Source organism: Gymnoscopelus braueri, assembly GCF_963280865.1.
Source record: "Gymnoscopelus braueri genome assembly, chromosome: 1".
Classification (NCBI taxonomy): Eukaryota; Metazoa; Chordata; class Actinopteri; order Myctophiformes; family Myctophidae; genus Gymnoscopelus; species Gymnoscopelus braueri.
This window is the reverse complement of record NC_137603.1, coordinates 49,862,086-49,885,912: the sequence shown is the minus strand read 5'-3', so window position 1 is coordinate 49,885,912 and position 23,827 is coordinate 49,862,086. Positions and strand designations below refer to the sequence as shown.

General features: G+C 43.5%; 2 protein-coding genes across 2 annotated transcripts in view; one reads left to right on the top strand and one right to left on the bottom strand.

The window, feature by feature from the left end:
* Window positions 1-23,827, top strand: part of cep89 (centrosomal protein 89) — a 103,883-nt gene that overhangs the window by 53,576 nt on the left and 26,480 nt on the right. The gene's annotated exons all lie outside the window — the stretch shown is intronic.
* LOC308081760 (E3 ubiquitin-protein ligase RNF182-like) lies at window positions 12,278-13,228 on the bottom strand (the record flags this gene model as incomplete). Its single annotated transcript, XM_080423384.1, has 1 exon — window positions 12,278-13,228. One exon carries the CDS (start codon window positions 13,226-13,228, stop codon window positions 12,278-12,280), a length of 951 nt encoding a protein of 316 aa, XP_080279510.1.

Genomic DNA, 23,827 nt, shown 5'->3' with positions numbered 1-23,827 from the left:
CACTATAACGGTTGCAACACTATTAATTGCAGCACCAATACAATTATAGCAATATGAGGGAGGTGGAGGGTCAGTTCAGAATAAATCAATAAAATAATTAGCAAATTAGCTTTAGCTGAATTTAATGAACGGCAAAACAAATAAAGCTTCAAATAACAAATATTTTCTTAAAGGGTCTACACCAGTGTCTATCAACCTTTTTTGTGCCAAGGCACACCTGGCATAGCCAAAAAATCCCAGGGCACACCTAGATATACGGTATATATAATTATATATATATATACGGTATATCTATATACACACACTAGGGGTGTGCCGATTTTCACATTTCACGAAACGATACGATACGATATTGGGCACACAACTTCGATACGATTTCGATACGATACGCACTTTTTTATCATGAAAATATATGGGGGAGAAAAAAAAGCAAATGCAAACAAATATTTCTGTTTTTGCATTATTCAGACATGCAAACTTGTAGCTTTTCAGCTTCCACTAGCCGTTTTGAATCCAAATAGGGCAATAGTGTGACACCTGACCCGAAAAAAAACAGCATGTTGTCACCCTTTTCACCTCGGGGCTGTTTGCATGCCTGATTATTATTATTGTTTAAAAAAAAAAAAAAAAAAAAAAAAATCTTTTTTTTTTTTTTTTTTTTTTCAAAATCTTTTTTTTTCAAACCTCCTTCAAACGGCGCGGCACACCTCAGCAGTAGCCCCGGCCCAAAATTGGGACGTTTGCCAGGGTTGATATACACTGGTCTACACCATGAATTTCATCTTTTTTTTGGTTTTTAGTATTTTTTGGGCTCCCCAGTGTCTCTTGTACCCCAAAAAATATATATTTTTAACATTCAGTCATTCATTCTCATTTCAGAGATTTTCAGAATGGGCGTGTCTGAACAGGCCATTTCAGAATGGCAATGCAAGTGACATCACTTGCATTGCCATTGCATTGATGCTGGCCAGACAGAATTGCTCAGTAGCCCCCCCCTGCCCAATAGGACGTTTTGGTATTGCAGCTGAAAGTGCTGTATAAGCCAGAGACAATTGACTTGGGATGAGTATATCTGAGTGATGATTTAGGCTCAAACCTTTTGAAAAAGGTTTGAGGGACATACACCATATGATATTAAATATCAAATATTTTTTTTAAATTCATGGTGTAGATCCTTTAAACAAAAATAAATAAATTAAACAAAACAGTCCTCAAAAGGTTTACACCAAATCAAATATTCAGAAGTTCTTTGTTAGTGTCCTGGCACTGTCCATAATCCAAACCCAATGTCCAAAAGAAAACCAGACCAGTCCAGTCCAGTCCAAACCAGTCTATGCAGTTATGACAAGTTGGAATAGCCTACTCTTCCCACCAGTCCAACTCTTCCGCACAGTCCGATCACAACAAAATCCTTGACCCAGAAAATCCAATAATCCACAAAGGAAATAAAGTTCACTTCATCCAGTGGTATATCCAATGAGGTCCAATAGCAAGAACTTGGGAAAAGAATATCCTCTTGCCTCTAGTCTCACTGTTCTCTTTCACCCTGGACTGCCAGAGCCTCACTCTCCAAGCGCCACAAACATTTCTGAGCGATAGGTGAGTCTTGGGCGGGGTTTCCCAATCACTGCCAGACTCACTGCAGTAATATGCACAACAGCCATAACATGAACATGAAATAACTCAAATGGCTTTCAAGACACTTTACATAGATTGTGCATTACATTCACCCATTCACACACACATTCATACACCGATGGCGGAGGAAACCATGCAAGGCACCAACCTGCTCATCGGGTTATGAGCCACTGTCCCCCAAGTCCTGACACATCGGCGGTCAAACACACCAATGTTGTTGTCGAACCTTTGGTTCCTGGCCTTGCCCCCAAATACAAACATCTTTGTCCCGATGATGGTGGCAGAGTGACCTGAGGAAGCAGGTGGTCGACTTCCACTGGTGTTAATTAAAGACCAGACCATTGTGGTGGTGTCCAACTTGTAGATGTCATTAGTGTATATGTCACAGGGAAATTGGCTTTCCAGGGAAATTGAAAGAGGAGCGCTCGCTTTTAGGCACGGGGCTTCGGCGCAAGGCGGGGCTTTTTGGGACAGGGTTTTTTACGCGAGGCTTGCGAGGAGGAGGAGGCGCGAGGCGGGGCTTTGATACGAGGCGGCGTGAGGAGGAGGAGGAGGAGGCGCGAAGCGGGGCTTTGATACGAGGCGGCGCGAGGAGGAGGAGGTGGAGGCGCGAGGCGGGGCTTTGATGTGAGGCCGACCTGGCTTTTGTTGTTCCCATAGATTGTTCCCCCCCACATAGCAACCAGGAAGCTACGCTAGGGGAACGCTGAACACGCGTTCACACACACACACGTGATAATAGTTATTGTCCATGACGGAGGCGCACCGACTCAGCAGAGCTTGAGGCAGAGGAGGCGCGCCCTCGCGCCTCCAGGCCGAAGGTCTGCTAGTCGAATCAGTGCCGTCCGAGTTGTGAACCGATAGGGGGAGAATAGATCTTTTCATGGGTTACATTCTATGGTTTCTATCCAGTGTCCACGACGACACATGTGTGCGTGTGTGCGTGTGCATGTGTGTGCATGTACACACGCACACGCGTGCACACACATGTGCATGCGTGTGGATTCAGTGTGGATTCAGTGTGCATTCATTGCCCTCTAGTGTTGGTTATACAGAATTGCCTGGGGGGCGGTGAAAACAAGCGCTCCTTTTTCATTTTCCCTGGAATGCCAATTTCCCTGTAACATATACAATTGGTAAGTTGGATCCTCTTCGTACTAAGTTCGATCCTCCATTTATCATCCATATGGCCTTCCCCAAGACACAGGCTGAGTGGTACTGGCTGAGTTTTAGCAGCTCTGGAACGTTCCCAGAAACCCTGGGCTCGAACCATCTGTGGGTGTCGACATCAAATGCATAAAGCTGCATGTAGTGTCCAATATATTTCCCCCCACAAATGTAGATGGAATGTTCTATCAGCATAGCTGAATGGCACCAGCGGATGGAGGGAACCTCAAGGTGATGTTCTCCTCTTCCAGCTGTCACAGGGGGCAACATCATCCAGCACAGAGACACTGTGTTGAAGATGTGCACTTCAGTCTGATCATTCTCATTCATTCTATTTATCTGGTTCAAGTTTCCTCCAAATCAGTAGACCTCGTGTCCAACTACCACAGCACCATGGAAGCATTTATTTTGTCTTCCATTCAGATGTGCCACCCAGTGAAACATTTCACTCACCTACACGAATTAGTGCTGATAACTAATTTACTAGAGGACATTGTAAGAAAGCAGGTTGATTTCTTGGATTTCCTGTACCTAGGACAAGTCATTTTAAAGGACAGTTACATGATTGTGATGATGATGTTGTGATGTCATTGCGTGATGACATCATCAAAATAAGTCAAGTTTGCCTATTTTTGGCAAATCTTCACCTATTATGACATGCCTAGAACTAGGGATACTGGTTGTGGTTAACTAAGGCCTGTGTGTGTGTGTGTGTGTGTGTGTGTGTGTGTGTGTGTGTGTGTGTGTGTGTGTGTGTGTGTGTGTGTGTGTGTGTGTGTGTGTGTGTGTGTGTGTGTGTGTGTGTGTGTGTGTGTGTGTGTGTGTGTGTGTGTGTGTGTGTGTGTGTGCGCGCGCACGGTTTGACCGATTCTTTATGACAAAGACCGGAAAATATAAATCTCTCCAGACAGCTTGACCGGTTGACAATGACACAGCAGTTCATTAATTATCACCGCAATTTCAGGCACATTTCAAATCCTCTGCTTTGCAAGCTCTCTCTCTCTCTCTTTCTTTCTCTCTCTCTCTCAGTGAATGTGCATTGGCCACCCTCCATTGCTCTCTCCTCCTGGTGTTTTATTAGGCCAAACAGATGTGGCTCTTTCTCAGCAGGTCCCGCGCACGCAGTGTCACACACACACACACACACACACACACACACACACACACACACACACACACACACACACACACACACACACACACATATATGCTGGTGCCCCCAGACAGAGAGTGAGGTAGATACATAGATGGGTGACAAATTAAAGGAGGAACCTGAATCATGCAGGTGTACTGCATGATACAATTAAGCAATTAACCTCTGACCATGCTCTGTGGTGTTCATGAAAATGCTGAGCAGGCCCAGTTGGTTGTAGATTAAGATGGCAAGAGAAAAATAACTAAGTATCTATGAAAGACACACACACACTCTGAATCAACACTCAAATACATTAGAGCCATGGTGACTATGGAATTTGATTCTATTCAGTTTTATTCTCAGACACAACCTTAGTGAATGACCTTCTCTGGCTCAATGTAGCCCAGTGGTTTTACCTACAGTAGTATGCATTGCTTTGTTGTCAGCGTGATGCCTCCATGGGTGACACCAATATGACACCATGGGTGGAGTCACAGCAGGAAGAGATGATTGACAGCTCTAATTGACACTTTCTGGGTTGAGAGATCAGAACCATCAAAGAGTAGATCATCATCAATTATGAATAGATGCTAGGGGTGGTGTGTGTGTGTGTGTGTGTGTGTGTGTGTGTGTGTGTGTGTGTGTGTGTGTGTGTGTGTGTGTGTGTGTGTGTGTGTGTGTGTGTGTGTGCGCGCGCGTGCACACACGTGCTGTGGTGTGTATGTGGTGTGTATTTGTGCTCAATGTCTGTAGCTACACCGCTCCAACAAATGGCCACCCATCATACTGATGTATTGTCTGGGATTTATTTCCATAAAACTCTCCAAACTCCTCCAAACAAAAGCTCTCCAAACTCCTCCAAACAGACACCAAGTCACACCATACAAGACATGAGAAAACTGAAAATAAAATGAATTCATACATTTGTTGAGTCCATAATTATTATGAAGCGGAGTGCTCTGATTAGCAAGTCCACACAAGTGCATCCAATTATTGACATGCAGTCTCTCAAACAAGGTCTGCTACTATAATGGACGACGCCACCCATGGGAGTGCGGAGTCAGTGTTGTGGCCAGTCTCACAGCAGACACATGCCCCAACTGACTCCACACTTTCCACAAAAATGACTCAGTATTCTGCCTATAACACCAGCTGCTTCCCATACCGTTACTGTACTTGTACAATGTACCATTATTATGAAACTAATTATGACCCAATACTTATGCAGATCACTTCCGCATGTGCTTCAACGTCAAAATCGTCACAAAACAGATCCAGCCCGGGTCCGCCGCGGCCATCGGCCCCTCCCCTTAGTAATTTGATCTTCTTGCTGAAGCTGCTCTCTCAGTCACTGGAGAGTGGAGACACAGACAGACACAATGTTGTTCACTAACAGCAACACAACCTTACCGGACGAGGACGGACTTTCAAATCAATGCAGTTTATGGTCTAATGTGCAAATATGCTGGACATGGACATAAAGTCGAGTTGAATAATTGAAATAAGCAGCAGTATTTCTTAGCAATTACAGCAAGTAAGTTAAATTAATGAATTACCCTGTTCTCCTGCAGCGAATGACAGATAGAGATCTCCATATATGGCCATATCAGTTGGATCACTGGTGAAACGTAGCTGTGAGGTGGCTGTGAGGTGGATGCGCGATGCGAAGTGGACGCTACGTCACGCTAGATGTGAGGGCCGCGAAGCGGCCCAAACTTCTAGTTACAATAATACACAACAAATAAAAGGCACATAATGCCTCTTGAACCATGTGCAGAATTGTGAATTATTCTCTCTCTGGCGTTCCCATAAACATGACCTTCTCTGTATCAACTCTGCTCGCTTCTGACTTTGATTGACAGCTTCACTTTGACCATGTGACTCTTTGCCCACATTACCGTAAACCCTCTAAGCAATGGGCACAATATTTTTACCTTAAATCCTTTTAATATTTCTATTGTTGTTTTTCATTTTATTCATTCAATAATGAAATTAACCTTTTAACCCAGAATGTACATGAATTTTACGTAAACAAAAACATAACTTTATTTATTACTCAAACTACTGTCTCTCCTTCTGGGACAGTTACAGTCACCATTACGGATAATGCAGTAAAATACCTTGGGCTGTTGTGTGCTGAAAATAGCAGATCTACAAGCTCACAACACATTGCATCACTTGTAGATTGTATTATCCTGGGAGGGGTCACCATGGATTCCGTTTGAAGCACTGGCAATGACTCCTGCAGCGTTTTCATCAACCTCCAAATGAGTCCTCGGTCGATGGTTGTCATGGTCTAGAAATCATTAGCATGCAGGCACAGTACACACCTGCAGGGCTGTGACTATCGATTGTTTTCTTAGCGATTATTCTATGGATTACGCATTAAATTAATCTAATAATCAAGAAGTGCAGGTTTTTTATCACCCCTGTAGATTGATACAACATGCAACAGGGTAGATCTTTTGAAGTGCCCAGGTAATTTTTTTAATATGCTGGTTTTTGTCTCCACCAGGCCAAAGGCGTTACCGAGACTATGTTTTGCCCAGTCTGTCTGTGTGTGTGTGTGTGTGTGTGTGTGTGTGTGTGTGTGTGTGTGTGTGTGTGTGTGTGTGTGTGTGTGTGTGTGTGTGTGTGTGTGTGTGTGTGTGTGTGTGTGTGTGTGTGTGTGTGTGTGTGTGTGTGTGTGTGTTCGTCTGCTACAGCTACTGCAGAACCTCTGCACCAAAGTTTTCACATCGGCCTGTTATAGCGCCACCAGGAGGCCAATTTTGACAACAAATACAAAATTATTACTCCTACAGATTTTGTCCAAACATCACACAAAAAGTGCACATTATCTCCATAGTCATGTGATCAAGACGGATCTGTCCGATTTTTCATATTCCATCCTGATTGGCTAAGATTGGTATCTGAAGTTTGCAGGAGTGGAAATAGCCAAAGAAATCTTAAAATGACACAGATGTGTTCCCGGATTGAATGGGTTAGACGTGAACAAATCAAATGCACATACGGTAAACACATTCTTGGCCATTGTTTACCCTGTACGCTCCCTCAGTGAAGCTTTAGGTTTTAGGCCAGGCTGAGTTTTTCATTTTTTGTCATTGTTGTTTTACTGAGCTGTAACCTACATTTTTTACAGTTTTCTCCTGATGACATCACTGGAAGAGCCAACTCAGGCTATTTAAAATGTTAAATGAGCCGTGCTAAACAGATGGACCTAGGATCAGTGTTGCCAAGTCTGCTTATTATAAGCGACTTGTTGTCTCCGCCAGGCAGAAAGGCATTGAGTGATGTACTTTATTTAGTAAGACATGAGAACATCAGTACATGGAAGTACAAATTCACAATACAAGGTCTACTAAACTGGGAGACTCATTAAGCACTGAGCTTGTTTAAGATGAGATCCCCATGCACACAAATCATGATGATGCATGGCGAGAGTATGTTTTACCCCCTGTTCGTCCGTCCGTCCGTCCGTCATTCTGTCTGTGTACAGCTAATCGCTGGCACCGTTGGCTTGCTCGCAGCGAAACTGTGCACACACACACTCCTTGGATGCCAGAGCAGAACCTATGCACCAATTTTTTCACATGGGACTTTTATAGCGCCACCAGGAGGCCGATTTGTGCAAAACCCATTTTTTTGACAGTACTCCTACATATTTTGTCCAAAAATCTCATTAAACAAAACGGGTCTTTCAGATTTTTCATATTCCATAAAATTGGCTTCCCAACTTTGCAGGAGAGCTCCGTTTTGAATAAAATGCCTCAAATCATGAACACAGCTTGCAATTTCCGTGAAATTTTGCACGCACATTCCCATTAGGCCGAGGAGGAAATGCCACTTGAACATTTTCAAATCAACCTCATGGTGGCGCTATAACAGGCCGATTCGTGTTTTTACCTATAACTGCACCGATCTGTGTAAAACTTTGTATGCACACTCTCTAGAGGCCAAGGAAAAACCTTTGCCCTGCATTTATCACATTTGCCTTGTATAGCGCCACCAGGAGGCCGACTTCTGTAAAACACATTTTCTGATATTAAGCCTTCAGATTTGATCCAAATTTCACGCAAATCGGTACACATGATCTCTATAGTCATGTGATCAAGACGATCAAGATCTGTTTGATTCTTCATATTCCATCCTGATTGTCTAAGATTGACATCTAAAGTTTGCAGAAGTGGCCCGTTTTGAACAGAATGCCGCAAATCATGAACGCAGCGTCCGATTGCGGTGAAACTTTGCACGCACATTCGCACTACGTTGAGGAACAAATTCCACCCTTTTAACATTGCTCTATTATAGCGCCACCAGGAGACGCTATAATAATTGTATACATTTTTAATTTTATATTACTCCTACAATTTTTTTCCAAACATCATGCAAATTAGTACACATTATTTCTATAGTAAAGTGATCAAGATGGTTCCGTCCGATTTTTCATATTCCATCCTGACTGGCGAATTCCGAACATTGCTGGCCCACAATAACTTACCTGACCTGGCGGAGACCTGTGCTCCGAGGAGCACTTTTTCTAGTTGTTTTTGTAGTCGCTTGTAATACGATGTAGTTGCGGGATGCATTATTTTGGGCTGGTTTTTAAAGTGTAGTTGCTTATTTTGGCTTGCTTCTCAAACATTTCAAACAGGACCTGTCAAGGATGAGGCTACTTATTGCTAAGTGGTTGAAAACATGATTGAAGGTCTTTTTGCTGAAATTTGAACATTTATTTTGACCTTGTAGCACTCAGCAGTTTGTTGCAAAGAAATAATAAAACATAAATCATAGCCACTCAGCTCTAAGTGCTATCAGGAGCGTCAGGAATATGTCAAATAATAATAATTATGCCATGCTTCTGTGTGTGTGTGTGTGTGTGTGTGTGTGTGTGTGTGTGTGTGTGTGTGTGTGTGTGTGTGTGTGTGTGTGTGTGTGTGTGTGTGTGTGTGTGTGTGTGTGTGTGTGTGTGTGTGTGTGTGTGTGTGTGTGTGTGTGTGTGTGTGTGTTGGGCAGAAAGAGGCAAGAATGTGTTTAAATTATTCATGTCTTATTAAAATTGATGTGCCACATCTGCTGGAAATACCTGGAAATGTTGAATATTTGATTGTAGCCCGTTATAATACAGTCAGTCTGAGCTTTCCAGAATTACACATCTCACTCCGGTGTAATAATAAGATGTGCTGTGCAGAACCCGACATTTCCAGCTGGCTCAACTCTGATGACTGAAAAGAGCAATGAACATTCTAATGAATTACTTCAACAAATACCTCACCTCCGCATTTGTCCCCTGAATCACACTTTTCTCCCTTGAAAGACCTCTTGCCTCCTCCCCTAACTAACCTCCCCCTCTATTCCCTGAACAGTTACCGTGCTCTATGATTTATTAATGGCACATACATTTCATGAGATATATGCATTGACATGTTTCAGCCCATTTCATGCATCCTGCACTTGAAACATGGCAACATCTCGTGCAGTTTGTGTCAGTCAGTGGTAAACCTTTTTGTGCAAATTAACTGTATTCTGTGTCTGTTTAAAGTAGACTGTTCCACATCAGACGCTATAAAGATACTGTATTGTTGTGGTGGTGAACGATGTAGTTATACTGTAGAACAGTGCTTGGTGTGGATGGCCCTATATCTGTAATGACATATTAACCCTAACGTCCGTATGTTTGGGCATGTCTTCATAGGTGGCATTTCTCAAAAATAGCCTTACTGTATGCTTTATTTATGCACTTCATATGTCGTTGTTGTGCAGCGAAAATACTATTTTTGACATACAGTATGACGTCAGGCTTAAGTGGTTAATCCCTAGTCCTTCACTTGTTTGATTTTAACGTTATGATATGCCACGCTCCTCTCACATTTGCATACAATTTTCATTGTTCTTTCTTTCTTTCTTTCTTTCTTTCTTTCTTTCTTTCTTTCTTTCTGTCCAGTGTTCTCAATCTCATTAAGTCTGTAATTAACAGGGGTTAATGACTTCAACCATACATTTGCTCTGTTTGAAACACTGTCGTCTTCAATTAGCTGCGGTTCTCAAGTGCTGCAGGAGAGACAGGACTATCTTTATCCCTCTGTTGCTCTCTCTGTCCCCCTGACTCGCCCTCTCTTTCTCACTCAGGACCTCTTTCTGTCTGAATATGTCTGTCGTCTCCTCTCACACTCTTTGTACGGAGAGGAGCCTTTACGGGTCCATTTGGTTCCATTTGCACACATTCTCAGAGATACAAACCACTAAGGGTCCATTTTGGACCCCTTTTGGGCTGCAGACCTGACGTTGAGAACAGTGGAGACAGACATTTAGGAGACAGAGACCATGCAAAATAAGCCTCCATTTTTATTTCAGTATTTTTGGTCTTTCCATTTATTTCATCGTGTGTCCTGTTGTTGGTGTAGAAGACAGTTGGTACAGTATGTAAGTAAGCAGGACTCAGCACAAACACAGAAACAGAGAAACAGGCGCAGTGTAGAGCAGTGGTTCTCAAACGTTTTCCTGTCAAGGACCCCTAAATCAATTTGGCCGCGGACCCCCCCCCAGAAAATATTTTGTGCCAGTGACCCCCCACAGAAGATTTGTATTGTTAAAATGTTTAAAAACATTCCAAATCTTTCACATGTTTTCAAGATTTAAAAATAGATAAATAGCCGATCTACAAGCTCACAATGCGTCACAGTGCGGTTTAAAGTGGTTAAACTGATTTTGGTACTATATTTACTCTTTGCTGTGGACCCCCTGGAACCCTCTCAAGGACCCCTGGGGGTCCCCAGACCCCACTTTGAGAACCAGTGAAAACCTATGTAATTGGGGGGGGGGCAGTCATTTTGTCAGAGCAGCAGCCATTCCAGTCACATGGTGGACATATTATGTCATTAGAAGGAATCTTATCAAACAGAGGACACAAAAACACATATCTCCAGTAAGATCTCATATTAATTTATGTTTTCAAGATGTTTTGTGTTTTAGTCATTGGGGAGTTCACCCCAACGACAAGGCATTGGCAATGATGCAGAAGACTGCAATATTTAAACACTGGAATATGTCTCTGCCGATGAAACCTCAGACTTTTCAAATCTCTCGTGAATAGATTGTTGATTCAAGCATGGACTTGGAGCACAACAAACAGCAGTGAGTCATATCCGCTGTTGTTGTTTTTATGGTAGGATTTGCTATGTCTTTGTGCCTTTTTTGGAATTACCATAATGCATGGTTTCCCGATGCCAAGGGCTAAGGTGGCTCATTGGCTGTTGCTAGGCACCACCACCCTCAAGACATGTGTGAAAATTAAATTGGGCCGGCGTAGACAGCTCAGAAATGGATTGGTTACGATCAGATTGACTCCTTGACTCCACTCACTCCAATACAAGCGCCGCAGTACAGTGGCATTACACCTCCGACGTGAGTTCACACTTCTGGCCTCAAAAAATGATCTAGGAGATGAAAATCCTGTTGTCTGAGACCATCTGAGCGATGAGGCAAGTGAAGGACCTAGGTAGACAAAACACACACACACACACACACACACACACACACACACACACACACACACACACACACACACACACACACACACACACACACACACACACACACACGCTCGCGCACACATGCTACAAAAGCAGAACATGGACTCCAGTTGGCTACAGTGTTGTTGTTTCTTCTTAGTTCTGTGCACAAAGTAAAACATTACATAAACAAATGCTGTATCTTATGCTCATTGGAAATCTAAACTCTTTATTCTATATTCACAACATGTGACCATAAAACACATAAAAATAGTTCCTCCAGCTGTAGGGCGGGGTGGTGGATTTGGGACGTCGATCTGATTAATTGGTTTGTTCATTTAGGGCTTGTTTTTTTTATTATATGGAGCCAAATGGATGGTTGGTTACATGTACACTCTTAGAGTTATATTAACACTTTTCTTTACTGTGTATCTGAACAAGTCATTCTAGCATCTGATGCAGTCTATTGCAGTCAGTCAGTAGGGGAATGGACACAGTAGAGAGCTCCTTGCTTGTGTAGTTAATTCAGTAGTACAGATGATGACGACATCCAGACATGAATGACTAATCGCTGGGTCCGCTTACTCTTTAACACTCATTCAGCCATACTGCTATCTGTAGCAGCAAGATAGTCAATTCACCAGTCAGCCAGTTATTCAGTAAACACTTACGAAGGTACAGTGAATGGGCACGTTCAGGGATCACGAATACTTCCTATAGTAGTTCATTCCATAATGCCGCCCACAGTGCAATCTGTAGGAGTGTTACATTGGACCCGTTCCCTCCAGCCATATTGGTACTCTGTTCCAGTCGACCAACCAATCAGTCAGCCCCTAGATGAGCAGTCACACATGCCCTGGCAGAGGCACTGACAGAAACCGTAGACCAGGCAGACGGTGAGGCTGGAGGGAACCAGGCTGACACACACGATGCCCAGCGTCACTCGCTGGATCACCAGCAGGTAGATCCCCAGAGGCAGGGAGCCAAAATAGAAGAATCCCAGCAGCCAGACCAGTACCCTGGGTACGTTGTTACAGAGCTTGGCCAGGGCGTCCTGTTCCGCGGCGCCGCCCGCAGACCCCACCGACACGGAGTCCAGGCTGGGCTCCCCTCCGGTGCCCATAGCGGGGTAATAGTAGTTGTTGGAGGAAGTGGGCGACGGCTGGGAGTCGTGCCGGTTCAAGTCCCCCTGCACCTCCATGATGGTGATGACCAGGCAGTTGGAGGTGGCGGAGGCGGAGGCGGTGGAGTCGCCGTGGAAGGACAGCCCGGGGGAGGAGGGCGACGAGGCCGAGGAGGACGTTAAACTCCTGGGCGTCAAAACCACCTCGCAGCTGTTCCTGCGCTCCAGGGAAGGCCTGCTGGGCTTCGAGTCACGGTTTGTCGCAGCAGCAGCGGCTGCAGCCGTGGTCAAACGAGACATGATGTTGGCGTCGTCGGGCAGACGGGCCACCTGGTAGCGGGACACCAGGGTCTCGTGGCGGCAGAAGGGGCAGGGGAGGCACGCCTGGGCCTCGCCCCCAGCAGAAAGCATCCTGCCCAGGCAGCGGGAACACACGCGATGCAGGCAGGGCAGCAGCTTGGGGCGGCGGTTGTGGGAGTTGTAGCGCTGGTAGCAGATCTTACACTCCAGCTCCTCAACTCCTGCTGATGTGGACTCAACGGGGGGAGGGGGAGGGGGAGGAGCGGGGAGGGGGGAAGGAGAGGGAGGACAGATGGAGTTGCCATCCTTCCCTGTGTCCAGCCCAGCTGCTGGGTCAGCCTGTGCAGGGGTCATCCTGGGATCATTCTCTGGGGAGAGCGAAAGAGAGAGGGAGTGAGATGGGTTGAGAGAGAGGGAGAGGGAGAGGGAGAAAGAGAGAGACATAGTGAGAGAGACAACAAAATAGTAATATAGTATATTCAGTATATGTTTGTATTTTTTTGCTGTGACCACGCAGTTATCATAGGACTCTTCATCTGTGAGTCGGTTAGTCTGTCTGTACAAAATATTCAAATGCAAGCACACTTTTTCTTTTCTCCTTCTTCCAATTCGTAATTAACATACGTATCAGAGTCAACCAACAGCTGGTGCTGTCTTCTCTGAAACTAAAACATAAATACAACTTGTTGGTCTGCTGTTGCCCAAACAAGCACGGTCTGGTAGCTCGAGATAAACAGATAAACAGTGTATAGGCATGGGCAATCCTTAAAGAACCACTTCCCTGCATGTATTTAATTCTTTCAGTTTGCTTCATTGAAAACTCAAACAAGGTTCCAGCTAGCAGCCCGTTTTTGGCTTCAGTATACCAGCACTGCAGTTAAAACTGACTTTGACTTTGAAAACACGCAGGCAGCAGCTTCAGTCAGTCAGTCATAGTTTGACAGTATGCTAATGGGGGTTTGAAGGACAGTTTCCCTGTCATACTGACTAGACACAGGTCATGTTGATGTCTACACTCTGCTTGAGGCTGCTGACTGACACAGGTCATGTTGTCTGCATTCTACTGGAGGCTGACTGATACAGGTCATGTAGATCAGTGGTTCCTAAACATTTTATAATTATATAATAATAATAATAATAATACAAAACGAAAGGAACATTTACTCAAACATGCGTCCGCACCCAAAAAGGGGGTCCCTACCAAGCCCCCAGAACCCAGTGTTTGCGTTGAAGCGCATTGGACATGCTGGCCATTCATAGGTACTGCAGCTCAAAACGGCTGGGGCCACTGTACATGATCGAGCGAAAACGGTTTCGACCAATGGGCTCGACTCACGAGCTTGCGCACGGGGCTGCGCACCTCTGTGACGCAAAACGCGTCACTTCTGTGACGCAAAACGTGTCACAGTGGCCCCAAATAGGCTACGCCCATCACATTTTCCAACCCGGGAAGAAGGGGTGAATTCGCCTATGCACTGGGTGAGCAACTGAATGCAAGTGGATGGGAGGCGATATCCGGTGCCCTCTCTATTATTTTTTAACTCTATGGTCCCTACCTACTGTTTGGGGACCACTGAATTGTAGATCAGTAAATATCCCTTTTCTTTTATTATTTCAAAGAAAAAGTAAAAAAAAAAAAAATCTGTTTTCTTTTAAATAATTAGTGAAAATAGCAGATCTACAATCGCGACGCGTTGTATGCTTGTAGATCGTCTATTTTCACTAGTTTGGGTCCCGGGGAGACTTTCCTTTGGGTCTTGAGAAAGTCCAAAATGTTTGGGAAGCACTGATGTTGAAGTGTGCATTCTGCTGGAGGCTGAATGGCTGACATGTTGATGTTGATATTTACATTATGTCGATCTACTGCACGAAGCCATGTTCCTATTTATGTTCTTATTTTAGTGAATGCAACCTTATGTTAACCAGTCTGTATGGTAGAGGATGTTAATACGAGTATAACTAGTGCATCTGCAGTGGTTGGAGGTGGTCTCTCTACTCTTCCATTGAGATATTTAGACCCTGTCGTCAGGTGGGACACCTACTGGCTGACAAGTAACCCTGCTTGAAGGTCATGAGCCCGATATCTCGAGGGAGGATCCCCTCCTTCTTGAAAGACTGGTAGAAATGTGGTTTCCCACACAGGAGAATCCCAGGTGTTAATAACCCATTAAGACCTGCGACGCATCTGTGTCATTTTTTGATTTGAGCTAAAAAAGCATTATTGTACACTAGTCTATGGCTATTCAAAAATAGCAGATCTACAAGCTCATATCGCGGTGCCGCGCTACGAGCTTGTATATCTGCTATTTTAGAAACATTTTGAAAATGTGTGCAAATCTGTGAATATATATATTCTTTTAAAGCGGACATTTTTAACTCAAGTCTTTGCTTCTGGGGGGTCCCTGGAACCAAATATTTTGAGATGGGGGGTCAGTGGCCAAATACGTATAATTTTGGGGGTTCTTGACAATTATGAAAAAGTTTGAGAACCACTGATAGAGAAACATAATTTTTTTAGAAAGCTGTTGGGATTTAGTAGACATTTGTAGAATCGGCTTCAGGTCTTAGTGGGTGCTTAGTCTCTCCGTCAGGAGAGGACATGAAAGTTACAGATTGTAACTTTACTCTGAGAGTGTACAAAATGTAACCAAAATGGTTACATTGGTAAACAGTCCTGTTTATAGAGTGCTACAGTAATGACAGCTTTTTGTAGGCCACGTTATTCCCATCATGATTTCCCACCTGACTTGCAGTGGAAATTGCATGGGTTTTGAATAAGTTGTGAAAATAAATGCAAACAAAATGCTCATGATATTCACGTTTTGTTCATCAAGACAATTTCCACGTTATGATTTTTGAATGACACACAATTTATATTATAATTATACCAAGAATAACATGGCTTCAGAATTCACATTTGAGAATGTGTCACATGAATGGTGTAGCTCTATTTTATACTTGTTGGTGTTGCGTTGTGAGCTTTTAGAACGGCCATTTTCGAAACATGTAGAAAATTATTTTTTATTTAATAATTTGGAATCATTTGAAATAATTGTGAAAGATTTTGACACAAATGTTCTCTTATGGAGGCCCCTGGCACAAACTCTTTTCAGGTGTGGGTTCGCAGCCAAATACTTCCTGTCCGTGACATGAAAACAGTGGTGTAAAGTAACTAAGTACATACTTGTGAAATGGGAAATTCTGCATAGTGAGTACTTTTACTTTCAGTACTTAAGTATATTTGAATGCTTATGCACTTTCACTCAAGTACATTTTTAACACCAGACTTTTATTTGTAACAGAGTATTTCTACATTGTGGTATTGCTACTTTTACTGAAGTACACAATGTGAATACTTCTTCCACCACTGCATGAAAATGCATGAGAACCACTGGGATAAGCAATCTGGTGAGCCTCAATAGTAGGCTTTAGGACTACAACAACACCCCCGTTCTTATTCTCACCTTTCTCTTCTATGAAAATAACAAAAAGATGGAGCTTGCACAAAAACAAATTTCACCCACTGTTTTGCACCTGTAAACACACACACGCGCGCACACACACACACACACACACACACACACACACACACACACACACACACACACACACACACACACACACACACACACACACACACACACACACACACACACACACGGACGCATAAACACACCATATAGACAAACGCATGCATGCCATTTACTGCATTCACCTGCATGTGCATATAACCCATAGAGAGAACAGCAGGTGCACAGAGTGAAGCTGTCAATCATCCTCAATGAGGTCACAGTGTGCTGGGCTCTTCACATCACACAACTCATGAATGGGAAATGAGTCTAATCAGCCTCTCTGTCACACACACACACACACACACACACACACACACACACACACACACACACACACACACACACTCAGAGTACCACTCCTTCAAGATGACTTTCATTCATTATAAATGTCACCATTATTGATTCAAAACAGATAAATATCCTGAAAGCCAGTCCCGAGCCTCTCCTGTCTGTCTGCTCTGTGTGAATAACATCAACAAGCAGCAGGGTAATGGGGGAAACAGGCTGTCTGTCTCTGACGCTCTAGTCTCCAGATGCCAATTTTTGAATGCTAGAGAGAGTCTGTTATTCCGGTGTTTTGAATTGAAGTTGCCTTGTTTTCCTGTGGATTATCAGTGCTTCTGATATACTGTACAGACTGTTCAGCAGAAGAACTTGAGAATTGTGTGAGTCTATCTCGAGAGACTACTCTCTGTTGATAGAACTCCATTCTCAGGTTGTCTCTCCATTTGTCTGTACTGTATGTCTGTCTCCCTCTGTCTGTCTCTTTGTCCTTTCCATTATGCTTTCTGTCTCTCTGTCTGTGTGTTTATCCTTTCTGTCTGTCTCCATACTTGTACGGCAGACAAACTGGCTCTGTTATGCTTCACTGTATACTCCGCCTGCCCTAACATAGCCGACCTAGTGAGCTTGGGGTGGATCTGCTATTTTCGGGCATGTGACACCGTCTTACGATGAATAAATCAGGCCTTTAGTAACAAACTTGTCTGCAGGTGGGGCGCTCTTGTGGCTCAGGGTTCTAGGGAATCGAATCCACTGCAATGCTTCTAGTTTGGCTGAGCGTATATGAAGACAATTGGCCTTGTTCGTCCTTGCCTGGACGGGTAGGATGAAGGAGGTGCTGTGTCCTCCCAGTGGGGGCACCTCACTGTCATTTGAGCCAATAACAGCAGTGGCAACACAGAAATGTGTGGGGAGGAAATCATTGCCAAAGCGACTAAACTGGGAGAAAAACAGGGTAAAAATAATTGGCTAATTTAAAAAAAACAAATAATAATAATACTTTTGTCAGCAGGTGTCGTGAACCTAATTCAACCAAACAGCTGTGCAGGGAGCAGCCTGCTTGCTAACATTTCTCAGCACTTTTTTACCTTGCATTATTCATGAAGGAGTTCTTCTGTTCCTCATTAAATAAATAGCACTTGTGTGTCTGATATTAATAGAGAGACTCCCTACACCTCCTGTAATGTCCAGACAGATTTATGCACTGACTGACGATCAATAGTATTATGGATAGTTACATCACATCCTGCAGTCTAGGAGAAGAAAACATTTAAATAATCAGTCCTGCTGAAGAAACTGATTCAACTCGGTTGCATAACGTTTTAAATCCTTGTTTGCATGACTCATATACATTTTTCTGCTACATTCACCACTGAATGTTGCCCACCAGAACAGTGCTATATTCAGTTGCATTGATCTGGTCTTCTTCTCATTTTATCTTAACCTATTAAGAACGATTTTACAAATGCCCTCTAAATCTGTGATTCTCACACTTTCAAGATTTTTCAAAAGTGTTCAAAAATAGCAGATGTACAAGCTCGCAGCGTGGCACGAAGTGATGCGCTGTGAGCTTGTATATCTGCTATTTTTTAATAGCCAACGCAAACATTTAAAATGACACCGATTTTAATTGGTTAAACCTAAAACACTAGATGAAAGCATATGAGTCTGTGATTTGCTGACAAACTGACCTTCACGAACTTGAGAATAAAGATCTTTCCTGACAGATAAGAGTTGAGCAGACATTAGTTGTTTGGTTTGGAATGCATATCTTCTGTCACTGCTCTCAGAAACAAGTTCCTGACAATGGAACCTCTCCAAGTGTTCTGTAACATGAAGAGAAAGGCTAGGAGGACAGACAGCCGTCTGAAACCAAAAGCCCTTCGTCTGCCCTCCCCTCCTGCCTGCTGATTCTTCTTGTTTATTTGCACATATTAAAAAAAAGAAAATTACGTTAACCACTCTTAAGCCCTACAGTATATACTTAGCTGTATAATGAAATAGCAAAAATATGCGGTCTACAAGCTTTGCAACGTGTTGTGAGCTTTTAGAAAATGTAGATTTTTTGGGGAAATGCTGTTTTAGAAAATGTAGACATTTTTGGAAATGTTTGAAAATCTTTGGTAATGTTTGGATATTTGTGAGAACGTTTGGGATAATGATCTGCCCAAAAGAGAGGCGATCTTTAAAGTGTTTTAGAGATCTGACAAAGGAAGAAACGCACATGTGTGGGTGGGAAAGATTAGCTAACCTCACTGTGGTTATACAATTTATTATTGACATTTCAATAGTTGCCCAGTTCAGTAATGGCTGGCCTGAATATTTGGCAGTCAGCCTGAAGGTTTGTGTGTATGCCTGTCTGACTGACTGGCTATTTTAGGCTTTTTGTGTGTCTTGACTAAATGTCAGAGACGTTCCCTGAAGTAAACATGTTCGGCTGCACATCAGCTTGTGCCTGAAAGGTTAACTGTTGATTTGAGCAGCAGCCATACTGCTCTACTGGGGAGAGACAGACGGATGGAGAGTGAGGAACAAAGAAAGGAAGGGAGGGAGTGAGATGATGGGAGATGGGGAGAGGGAGAGAGGAATAGAGCAACAGAGAGGAGAGAGAGAGAGGTGGCTCTCTACATTTTTTTGTTTTTTTTAGAGGGAAGAAAGGATAAAAACATTTTAAAGGGTCATCCACACCGAGCACGATAACTATATAATAACTATAGATATGTTGTTTTAAAAATCGTTTAACTCAAGTGGATGGCAGAGTCCACACCACAACTGTAACGACTACTGCAGTGGCGAACAATATCGTTTCGATCAATTTCAGAGTGATTTTATGAACGATAGAAATCTGACAGTCAATCAAAATTCACAAGAAGGTTATCTGCTGTAATCGCGAGTCTCACCTGCGGAATCAGTGGTACTTTTGTTATTATTATTATTATTATTATTGTTAACAGAATTGAAGAGACAGTCATGAATAGGCTTGCTGGCATTATCTCAGGTATGCCTACACCTATAATCTGGCCTGTTTATAATTAATAATCAGTGTCAGATTATCCATGTAGCCTATGTATGTCTTTCATTAGTACAACGGAGGCGGATATCTCTCTCTGGCTCGCTGTCTTGCTCTCTCTGCCTCCGTGTGTGGGCTCCGACACAGCTGGACTGCACAGCGGGTGCTTGGTGCCACTGTTTACTTTACAGAACGTTATTGTTCATCAATGTGGATGCTCACATCATTTTTGTTATAGTTAGCATGCTTGGTGTGGTCGGCCCTTAACCCATTAAGACCTGAGGCCGGTTTTACAAATGCCTTCAAAATCAGTAGTTCTCAATTTTGTTTTGCCAGGGACCCCCAGAAGAGACGATTTGTGTAAAAAATATTTTCAAAATTATAAAAAAAATGTCATATATACAAGCTCACAGCGCGTCACTTTGTGCCATGCTGCAAGCTTGTACATCTGCTATTTTTGAGAAACTGTTCTAAATCCTCAGAGTTTTCTGAAAAACGTATGTTGCTATATAATATATAGCTAAAATCTAAAACGACACAGATGCTTTCCCGGTTTTGATGGGGTAAATCAGGATTTCAGAAGTGCAACGCAATGTAACAACAGTTTAGCATTTTGTGCCACGACAATTTCAATCCTCATTTTCATTTCCTGGAAGAAATAGTTTAAGATTATCATCGACAGGTGACCTGGTGTAAATTAGAGGCACTCCTGTTTAGATTCTTTACACATATTTATGCATATATGTTGGCCCACTACTCTTTCAATATTATTCCCCCACTTTGTACTTTCCCTTTGCCATTGTCAGACACCGTGTGTGTCTACTAGTTTGTGTTCATCCTCTAATCATTCATTGTCTCCGCCTGGCCAAAGGCATGGTGGAGAGTATGTTTTACCCTCTGTCCGTCCGTGTGTGTGTGTCCGTCTCAGCCAAGCTAACATAGACCACCGAAGTCCTGACGTCATTCGTTCATCCCCAGGTTTGCGGAAGTAATTTCTCTATGGAGAATAACATTGGGTCATCTTAGAATCGTCTCATATAAGAATTGTGGTCCAAAAATAAACAAACTGTCCCGGCGATATTGTCAGGGAGGAGGTTCTATATCGTTTATGATAGTCAGTCACTTATATTTGATACAGTCTGTTTCTGGCGAAAATGTAACTAATTCGGCGGAAGTAACATTATCGTTTTCTCACGTCAGTTGATGCTTCATATCCATAAGAGTCAAACCGCCGGGGTCATTTGTTTATTTTTGGAACACAGTTCTTATTTGACACGATATTAAAGACGTCTATGGGATTCAGAATGGGGGTGGAAAACTGCGAACCAGGTAGACAAACAAAGGATGTGTAAATGACGTCAGACTTCGGTGGTCTATTGGTCAAGCTTCACGTGACATCACAATATGTAATATAAATAGGTAAGACAGGATTAATCAGGAACAGTACTCGCCTGGCGGAGACCTGTGCTCCGAGGAGCACATCTTCTAGTTCTTCATCTTTTTCGTGCCAAGGGCCCCCACAATGATATGTATTTGGCCGCAGACCCTCATTTGAAAATGTTTTGTGCCAGGGACCCCCAGAAGAGAAGATTTGTGTTAAAGAATTCAACATTATTAAAACATTTTCAAACACTTTCAAGATGTTTAATTTTTTTTTTGAAAAGCTTGTAGATCTGCTATGTTTGAGAATATTGCGAGCAAGATATTCGATTATGGGAGAGCGCCCCCTGGCGTGATCACAGAAGCATTATTATACACTCCAGGCAATATTATTGGCTGCAACAAGGTTGCGTGCTGGCATCATCAGCAGGTACCACCCCCCTGTGCGCCTTGATAAGCACTGATGAATGCCAGCCACGTTATTCAAGATAAGCAATTCCCTTCTCGCCAATCAGGCAAGGGAGTTTTAGCGAATATCTCGCTCGTAATATTCAAAGAACAGGGGTTATGTTCGTAACATTACGTTCTTTTATCATATTACTCACTCAATATTCGCTCATGGGAGACCCATGAATGGCTCCTAAATATACATTAACAGTAGAGAAGGCTGCCCTTATCCAACATTTCCTGTAGAAAGGAGAGGCTTGGAATGCAACAATGTATGACTTTCCACACATTCCTCAAAGACTCGCCACTTACAACTATAGAGAGTCCTAGTCGATATCCGTCAGTTGCGCAAGTTCCAGCCATGTGACCCTTTCTTGTGTCACGATGGCGGCCAAAGTGCGTCCCGCACAAACCCAGGCATCTCAGGCAGTGAGTGTGGGTTAGAGCTCTTCACTGGCCCCCCGATTCAGTGTTTTATCATAATCACTCGGTACCAGGTCGGAATCCGCGCTATTAACTCAGGTCTGTCCATCATTATGTGTAATACCCGAGTGGATCCGAAAAGACCCGTACTATGCCTACTGTGTGTGATCTCTAACCAGGAGAGAAACGCAATGAAGTGCTGTTTAACTTGTGTGTGATGTTTTAGACAGACCTAGGATCAGGTTAGTGCAGCAGCGACATAAATGGCTGTGCATCTTGTGTGATGATTATGCTGGTTAAGGACCCGATTACTGCAGGGCAAAAAAAAAGAAAAGAGTTGGTGGTGCGCAATGCAGGTGCACCACCATACTGCAAGGCAAGCCAGCCATAGATATAGAAACCTTTTATATGTCTATGAAGCCAGATGCCAGGCTGATTTGAAAACAACGGTGTGCAAATCATGGATTTCTCTGACGAGGTGAAAGCAAAGCTTTGATCATAAAATGGTCATTGGTCAATAGGTCTGCTATTATTTCATAAAGTCCACATTTATTTACAAAGAAAACCTTTTGCCACGCATATTAAATGAATACCTCTGCGCATATTTTTATTTTATTTTTTGTAGTTTCATATGCGCTTTTTTGAAGGGGTGTCTGCAGGTTTGGGTCTGTAAAATCTTCGAAATAATCGGGTTTCGGAACAAATTTCACCGATCCAATGAGGGTCCGGGTCCGGAACAGCTCGGAATCGGACATAATTGTCACGGGTCCACCCGGGTTTGAAAAAATCGGATCAGATTTCACAGGTCCGTGAATGAAGAGTACATCGCAGGCCTCACTGAAGAGTCATCACAGCTGCTGGAGTGCTATGAAACGGAGTTCCTAAAGGACCCTTTCTCAGACAACACCAGTGAACTAAGTGATGCACTCATGGAATCCCTAGGGAAGGAGAGGCGGAAAGCCTGGCAGGACCTCGTAGAAAACATCAACATGACTCAGAACAGCAAAAAAGCCTGGTCTACTATCCGGAAACTAAACGGTGATAAGATCACTCCACCTGCTGTATCCGAAGTAACACCAAACCAGGTTGGGAGCCAACTGGCGGCCAACGGGAGACGAGCAGAAAGGCGCAGGGCCAACACCATCTCACCATCATCCCGGGCAGTCAGCAGAACATGTCTATACTAACCAAACCCTTCACATCTGAGGAGCTTGAAGCAGGATTAAGCACCATGAAGCTGGGCAAAGCTGCAGGTCCTGATGACATACTGACCGAGATGATCACTCACCTAGGCCCAGTCGCCAAACAATGGCTTAAGGACATGTTCAACACCTGCCTCCAAACTCAGCGCATACCAACGATCTGGAGGAAAGCCATCATCATTGCTCTCTTAAAACCTGGGAAAGACCCCAACCTCCCCAAAAGCTACCGGCCCATCTCCCTACTCTGTATCACCTATAAGCTGTTCGAGAGACTACTCCTTAGCCGACTATCCCCCCAGATAGACGCTGAGCTAATCAAGGACCAAGCTGGGTTTAGACCCGGAAAATCATGCACAAGCCAACTGCTAAACCTCACCCAATACATCGAGGACGGCTACCAGAAAAAGCTGATAACAGGTGCTGCCTTTGTTGACCTGTCGGCAGCTTACGACACCGTCCAACACAGGCTGCTGATCAAAAAACTCTTCGACATGACAGCGGATGCCAAACTGTGCAACGTAATACGTTTTCTTCTGAGCAACCGGATGTTCTATGTCACACTCAACAATAAAAATAGCAGATGGTTCCACCAGAACAACGGGCTGCCGCAGGGCAGCGTCTTGGCACCTCTCCTCTT